Source organism: Montipora foliosa, chromosome 10 (genome assembly GCF_036669935.1).
Source record: "Montipora foliosa isolate CH-2021 chromosome 10, ASM3666993v2, whole genome shotgun sequence".
Lineage (NCBI taxonomy): Eukaryota > Metazoa > Cnidaria > Anthozoa > Scleractinia > Acroporidae > Montipora > Montipora foliosa.
The window spans coordinates 25,507,613-25,515,112 of record NC_090878.1 but is presented as its reverse complement, the minus strand read 5'-3'; the positions used below and the strand labels follow the sequence as shown (position 1 = coordinate 25,515,112).

Sequence of the window (7,500 nt, the reverse complement as noted above, 5' to 3'; positions counted from 1 at the left end):
TTTACATTTCCTTAAAACTAAAGATATAAACATTTGCCTGAAATAACACCGAAAACAATTTCCCATGGGAATGAGAAAAATTAAATTTCAACGTTCAGAGAAATTGTGCTTACACAGGTAAAATTTCATCATCAGTTTCATTTCACCAGTACTTTCAAGTGTTTCTTACGAAGTTCAACAGTTTTTTTTTGACGTTTGGTGTTGCTAGAAATGATCTTTCTTCAGAAGATATTTAAAACAGTCGTACAGAGGTTTGCAATACGACGTTTATAATCTTGGTACTAGGTTTTTGTCCACATGTTACTCGAACTTCTGGTGGATTCCGTCTTAAAACCTTTGCAAAAACCGTGGACGATAAGTTTTGCACCACGTTGGATCAGAGAAGATCGTGATCAGTCAAAATTGATTAAAAATTATTTGTGGAAGACAAGTAGACTTCTGCACGACTGATATTCACGTTGTTTTATCAGTCGTGCACTAGTCCACTTGACTTTCATAAATATTTTTCAAGCATTAGTGACAATAACACGGTGACAAAAATTCCAGGCCACAAAAAAATGGCACAGTTATTTCCGAATCATCATGAAACGTTAAAGAGAAGTGAGCGGCAGGGTGGAAAAGATCTGGAAAAGGTAGCTGAACGAGTAGTGGCTGAATTCGAAAGTTTGGAAAACTCGAGGTCGAACCGTTGCGTAAATTTAATTGGGCTGTTTTTTCAAATGTATTCATTACACTACGAACTTACTACCATTTTCGAGCTACCATGAACAGCTCACTTCTTTCCGCGTTTTGCTATGCTTAAAACATCGAAGTTTGTCTAGACAAACTCTCGCGTTTTTAATTGAACAATTAACGTTTAGAGTGTGAACATCGACAGCTCCGTCTGTGTGTTTCTGCACGTGAAACACAGGTTTGAAAAACTTTGCACAATTATGAATGTCAACAAAGGACGAGCTTACATTTCTGGAAAATCTTGCCACAACGAACTTAAATGGCTTATAGTATGAAAGGGCTTGGAGAATGGAGGAGATCAAGCGAACTGTTTTTTGCCAGTTGCCTTCAATTTAAAAACATGACAGTTTGTCTTAACAAACTTGAATGTAGACACTCTTATTCCTCGGCCATTTCAACTTGAGTAAAAATAACAAACAAAGTGCGGTTATAAACATAACGAGATAACGCATGTTGTAACATAAAAAGTTTTACAACATGCGTTATCTCGTTACGTTTATAACCGCAGTTTGTTTGTTATTTAAACTTGAATGTTTTAAGCGTTGAAAAACGCGGAAAAACGTTAGCCGTTCATGGTAGCTCAAAAATGGTAGTAAATTCAAAATGAATGCATGTTTTCAAGTTCTTTTTATCTACTCTCGTGAAAATATAGCAGAATTGTATTTTTCGTCCTCGTCCGCTTGAATAGTGCGGACCTGCGTGGAAACAATCAGCGATTAAATTTCACAAAAACCATACTCCAGAAGATGATCAGTACGGCAATGGAGAGATAATATACAAAACACTAACCAAATGATGATGACGTCTGCTTGAAACTTCGTTGCTATGATCGAGGATTTTTTTAAAATAAAAATCTGTTATCCCTTCAAAAATCGATCCTTGTCTTGGTTTCCAGTCCTTCCCCGACAGGTCACGCAAAAAACGTGACAAACGAAATTTTTCAAGAGCTTTGCAACATCACATTGATTTTACTCCTTTAGATCATCAGTGACCCCTATTTTTTAAATCATGTAACATTTACTTTACTTACTTTCTACAAAATATGATTAAATGAACAAAATTCCCGCCTTAAGAAGTTATCTTTTTTTTTTAATTTTCTTTTCTCGTGCTATCGAATTCCTGAAGTGGCTGCTGCAACGGGTAGAGCTTACGAAAACGCTCGTCGAGGATGAACTCTACTGTTTACGACTTCCCTAGTGGCATGTAATCATCTAAAAATTCCACTCCTAAAAAACCTTCATGAGGCTTCATTTCGTTATTATGACCTATTTATCGAAATTAAGGCATTCCACTGCCATTTTCTCCGAAACAAAGTCTGTGACCCCCAATTTTTTTTCATTTTTGGAGTAAGTACTTTATGACCTAACTCTAGGCGAGAAATGAAGAAAATTTCACCGTAGGAAGATTTTGCCGCGAACGTCCTTAAATTCTATTTAAATGGATTCATCCAGCGCAAGCTTCAAATGCTGCTACATTTAAAAAAATCAAACGACATTTTCCACTGATAAAGGGACAGTAGTCCCGAAACGTCTGGTTTTAATTAAGCAACTTTAGCGCTGGAGAGCACTCACAAGTACTTAACTTTTAATTATACTATCGGGGCTACACAGTTTATAACCATATTGTAAGTTTTATAAGCTACGGTCAGGAGCACATAACCCAGAAGTGTCGATCTTTCTCATTTGGCCTTGGCCCATCAGTATACTGTATTACCTAAATTTAGAATACAGGTTTCGCAAAATAATGGCCAATCAGATTGAGCCTAACAACTCTCCTGATTGGTTGCAACCAAGTAGCTGCTCGTGCTAAATGCAAAATCGTGCGCGGAAAGACGGGCGGAACGCAATCAGTGCCGCTACGCCTTGCTCGCACAAAAATCTAGCAGTAGCCGTTTTAAAAATAGATAGTACTAGTAGGGAGCTTAAGCTCACGCTTTTTTGAGACGCGGACGGAAACCGGAAGAGAAAATTTCGTGTGCCAGGACAGTAGTGTCTCCCACATTTTTATATAAATCATCTAAAATGGAGAAATGATATTTAGCAATATAAATGCGGTTGTGTGAAGACAAGTTAAAAGAGAAAACAGGTTACTTCCGGTTGCCGTCCGCGTCTGAAAAACGCGCGTACTTAAGCTCCTTAATACTGTAAACTAATGGGTCTCATTCCATAGCAGATCGAGACTTCTGGGTTATGAACTTCTGCTACGGTTGATCTTATCTGCGAAACAAGTTTAAAAGATGCGAAGTTCTCACAATGCGACTTTAAACAATTATCATTATGTCGTTCTAGTAATTGCCGTCAATATTTAGTTTTCGTCCTGGCTTGATTTAAATTCTTCCCCTCGTACTTTCGTAATGGAAAGCCAAACCCATTCCAGCTCTCATAACGTTATAATTCATACAAGAAACATTTCCGTAATTCTCAGCATGAGGGTATTGTCCTTTGTTTATTGCAGTGTTTGAGCTTGATCATAGTTTCTGAGCCGATATGAGAACCGTTTTGAAGTTGCAGAGTTACCTATCAGCTGCATCATAAATTAAGACCGGTCCATATGATTTAAGTTCAATTAAGAAAAAACGACGGCTAAGGGAAAGAAAACGTCACCTTATAATGTAATTCTGCGCAATCTTGAGAATTTCGCAGTTATTCCGTCTTATTTATCAGACGAGCGAAGTATCATATAACTGGATCACGGTAAGAACGTCCAGTTTTGAAATAAATATGGCAATGGAAGATGCTAGATTTCTCATCAAAACCTTAAATTTGGTTATTCCAAGCTATACTTTTGCGGAGTACGACGTGGAAGTGTATGAAAATGCGTGGCGCACGTTGAGTTCGAACCTTTTATACCATGATACAGCTATAGCCGTCACCGTTTCTTAAAATCCCCTTTTTTGGGAGTCAGAGACGGTAAATGCTAACCCTGGTTTAGAATCGTGGAACCGCGTTTCGGACAGTGATTACGTTCCGTATTGATCTAAGCAAAAATTGGAATAGATTAATTTAGCTATTATGGATGGCCGATCATTCGAGTTAACATGAGCCCAAACTTTTTCTCAATGAAAACGGAAGGACAGAGAGAGAGAGAGTCAATTCAAGGTTGCCTTGTTAGTGGCATGTATCGGTCTTTGAAGTTGTATTTTGTAATTTTCGTGATCTTTCTTTTTGTATCCTTGTATTATCCCAATATGATGATCAAGTACTAAAAAGCTGTTTACATGTTGCATGTGCATGGTGTCACCGAAAAGAACATTTTTTTGAGAGAGATGTTATATGTTAACCCCGGTGAATGAACTGAGATTTATGTTTCGATGTTGAATCAGCGATACTCGGAAAATACCGGAGTGCTCCTTTGCAGCAGTCGTAATCGGAAGGTCGCAGGGAAGCACTCGGATTTATTTTCGCGTATCCCTGAGTTAAAATCGAAAAAATTAATCTCTTCAAGAACATTATAGTTTGGACGTAAATGAGTTTAGTAAATTTTTAATAAATTTGACCTTTTGTGAATATATTGGCCTCCAGTGGTGAATAGACCTTATACCTACTATCAAACTTGGGCAAATGACTCAGTTACAGTATTCCCGTTAAAATACCTTTCCCCGCCAATCTTGTAAATGCTGGATGGCTGGAGCATGCAACAGTAAAATATCTTAGGGTAAGGGAAAGGAATGGAAAAAGAAAAACTTGTACTTCATTCATAACGTTGTTACTTTATTATCCCTCTAGTCTACTTAATGATAACATCGATCAACACTCCAGATAAGATAAGATTGATCATCACTCCAAAGATTTTCCCTTGGTTTCAGCGAAATGCCCAAATTGTTGGAGCAAATTGTTAGGCGGTGATTTTCTTCTCTTCTTCTTCGTCCAAATCCACCTCTGGATAAAATGGGTCTTTTTCTTCGTCGGATTCTAAGAACGTTAGAGACAGATAAATGCATTAAGACACACAAGAGAACTCATTCAGCAGTCCATGATTTCTGCTACAGCATTGAAGCAAAAGCACGACATGTCATGTTTTTTACACTATTGGTGAAAGAAAAGGAAAAGTGGTGTAGTAGCTCTAGTGATAAAACTAGGAGAGCTGTTAAACTATTACAAGCTTACAAATGTGGTCATGCTCTACGTACAACTTTAGACACTTTCCTGAGAAAAGGAAACATGCACTGGCATTTTTTGAAAGACTCTGTTACACTGTACACAGGAATAAGTATTTCACACAGAAAGATGAAATCAATGGAGTGCCCGCCAGGGTGTGGGCTCTCGTACTAATTCACAAGTATCACAAGGCCAGGGTACAAAGACGAAGGAAACATTAAGGAAAACAATCGAGTTATGACGTCCGATGTGCAGTAGTGTTTATTTTTTGTTTATTTAAAAAAGAAAGTGTTAGTGTTACCTTTTAGCTCTTCGTTTACATTCATGTCCCGAAACTGTTCGCTTTCTTCTCCCTCTTCCTCTTCATCCGCCACTTCTTGAGAAGATCGTGGTCCTTTATCTATTCATTAAGATGATAACAAGGAGGTACAAATCAATGCATTTATATAGAGGAAGACAAACGGACAGACGAGCAGTTGAATGTATGGATAGGTGGGCGGACGGACGGCCCGATGGATGGACAGATATTCTCTGTCTTCATTGAGAAGCTCCAATCGATTGACCCTATTCCGGAATAAGAATACGTGGAGTAATTATTTAAAACGATATGTCTGGCGTTTTGAAGCAAATAGAATAATAAAGATATGTTGAAAATAGCAATTTAGCAGGTGTTATGACAATTTTAATGTGAATCTCCGTAAAAGCGAAAAATTTTTTAACTTCTATTCCATGTATTCCTATTCCGGAATACGGTCAATCGAACGCACCCTTAAGTGACTGTATTCCACATTCCACCCCCACCCCCCTCCCTGGCCAGCTGTGGAAAGAAGTCCTTTTGTTTTCCCTTTTGGCTCCTTCTTAGACGGCTCGAATTAATCCCTCTTCCACCCCCGTCCGTCTTCATTTTCCGTCAGAAAGCGAGGGAATGTACAACAATGTTACCTTCTTCTGGAATCGGCTCATCTTTTTCAACTTCCTTCTCCAGCATTCTCAACATCTCTACGTACAAAGAAGATTAAGCGAACTTGATTGTTTTTGTTCGGACCTTCCTTATATATTATAAAAGGATGTAAATGCAACAATTCTTTGTCACCCTCCGCACCACTTTATCACTCTTCTGACTGAATCAAGAAAACCAAGGAAATGTTTTTTTTTTTGTGTATGATCTTCTGCATTATAACTATTCTAGCGTGCACCACAAAAGCTGGTGGAATGTCTTTACTCACCGGACATGGCTTGGGTAGCCAAATCGCTAACTTGATCCTCAATAACATTACAAATACTCAAAGAATAGCATGCTGACCCACAACTTTTATCTTATAAAAGAGTAGCCTTCAGTCTGTGTTTGAGCGATGATTAATTAAACGTGTAAAAACTGTACAAAATCTAATTACTAGTTATTTTTTAAAAAAGCACGGTTACCCCCCCCCCCCCCCCCTTCCTCCCCCACCTTTTCTTTTTTTTCTTTTTTCTTGTTGCAAAAGCCGAAAATGAGATGTATTTTTCTCAATAATCCTTACATAGGGAAAAATACCGGCGTATACTGAAGGTGGCACCGTCCTTAAAATAACAGGCACATAGAGAAACATAGTAGGACTTCTTTAAAATGACTTACTATGAAATTAAAAAATGTTAAATTGATGTAAAAACCTTTGTTAACTTATCAAACATTTTGTCTTTATTTAAGACACGAGTTTAAAAATAAAATTGAACGAAGCTACGATGAATTTTAATTTAAAAGGTTTTATTTTCCCAGCTGACACTTCTTCTTGTCAATATAGCATATTAATGGACGTTTAATTCAGCAAACGTTGTATTGCTCTTAAGAAAAATGACAGGAGGTTTAGTTTCTACTCTCGGACCCTAGCAACCCCGATTTTCTTTCACTTATGGGGTATTTCGGGCCCTGCTCGAAAAATAGATGAGCAGCTATGAAGTGGTATACGTAATACCTCTTAGAGGAGGAAGTCGTGGTTTAAGGTTGTCTTCTAACAGTGCATTCCTGTCATGTGTATATGGTTTCTAGTCTTTTGGCATAAGGATATCAAACCGTTGGCCCGTCTCGCAACAGTTCCTTATAGTATATTCCGTAAAAATTTAAAAGACTTGCACTGCTTTCAAAGAGAGGGCTGAGATCAGACGGCACTTAATTAATCCCAGTGTGTTGGGAGAGGTGCTACGTCGAGGGAACTTCAGCTGGTTGAATTTTCCCTAGCTGTACGCCAAAAGTCTAAGGTGATAAATAAATAGACTACTATTTAAAGGAGCCTTACGTTTTAACTTCTGCTCCTCGCACATAAAGGCAAAATGTACCGCTTTTCTTCAATCGAGTTTGTAAGTTTTCTGATTTAGGGGATGTAATAAAAGTTGAATTGAAACAAAATCTCACCGCTTTCCTTTTCATCAGCTGCTACGAAAATGTTAGTGGCTAGTAAAATAAACGCAAGAAGTAAAAAGAGCTTCATCTTCTAAGCACCCACTTGCTTGACGCAGCTTTCAATTACAACTGAAATTCGAGGGAACGGCTCACCAATTTAAGTCTGATACTTGTCCAATCAGAATCAGCCAAATCGTAATAAACAACACTGAAATAAAAAAAGAGTGCATGACAAAAAAATGGGTGAACGTAAAACTCTTTGATTGGTCATCATTAGTTAAAGTTAATTAGCCA

At 37.9% G+C, this 7,500-nt stretch overlaps 2 protein-coding genes across 10 annotated transcripts in view; one reads left to right on the top strand and one right to left on the bottom strand.

Moving 5' to 3' along the window:
- The window catches only part of LOC137972403 (rhodopsin, GQ-coupled-like), a 23,094-nt gene extending 18,854 nt beyond the window's left edge, over positions 1-4,240 (top strand). For all 5 annotated transcript variants that reach the window (XM_068819105.1, XM_068819110.1, XM_068819108.1 and 2 more), the window contains exon 3: positions 1-4,240. This exon is cut by the window's left edge and continues 1,298 nt beyond it. The gene's annotated coding sequence lies outside the window, so the exon portion shown is untranslated.
- Positions 4,241-4,421: 181 nt separating this feature from the next.
- The window catches only part of LOC137972404 (myelin transcription factor 1-like), a 10,468-nt gene continuing 7,389 nt past the window's right edge, over positions 4,422-7,500 (bottom strand). For 3 of the 5 annotated variants that reach the window (XR_011117118.1, XR_011117119.1, XR_011117117.1), the window contains 4 exons: positions 7,219-7,414; positions 5,772-5,828; positions 5,131-5,229; positions 4,422-4,643 (listed from right to left, as the gene is read on the bottom strand). Coding sequence is in view for 2 of the 5 variants with exons in the window: in XM_068819111.1 (XP_068675212.1) it covers positions 4,567-4,643; positions 5,131-5,229; positions 5,772-5,828; positions 7,219-7,294 (309 nt within the window). In the remaining 3 variants the exon portion in view is untranslated. Of the gene's footprint in view, positions 4,644-5,130; positions 5,230-5,771; positions 5,829-7,218; positions 7,415-7,500 lie in introns of those variants that run through there. The other 2 variants (XM_068819111.1, XM_068819112.1) reach the window with 2 other exon arrangements.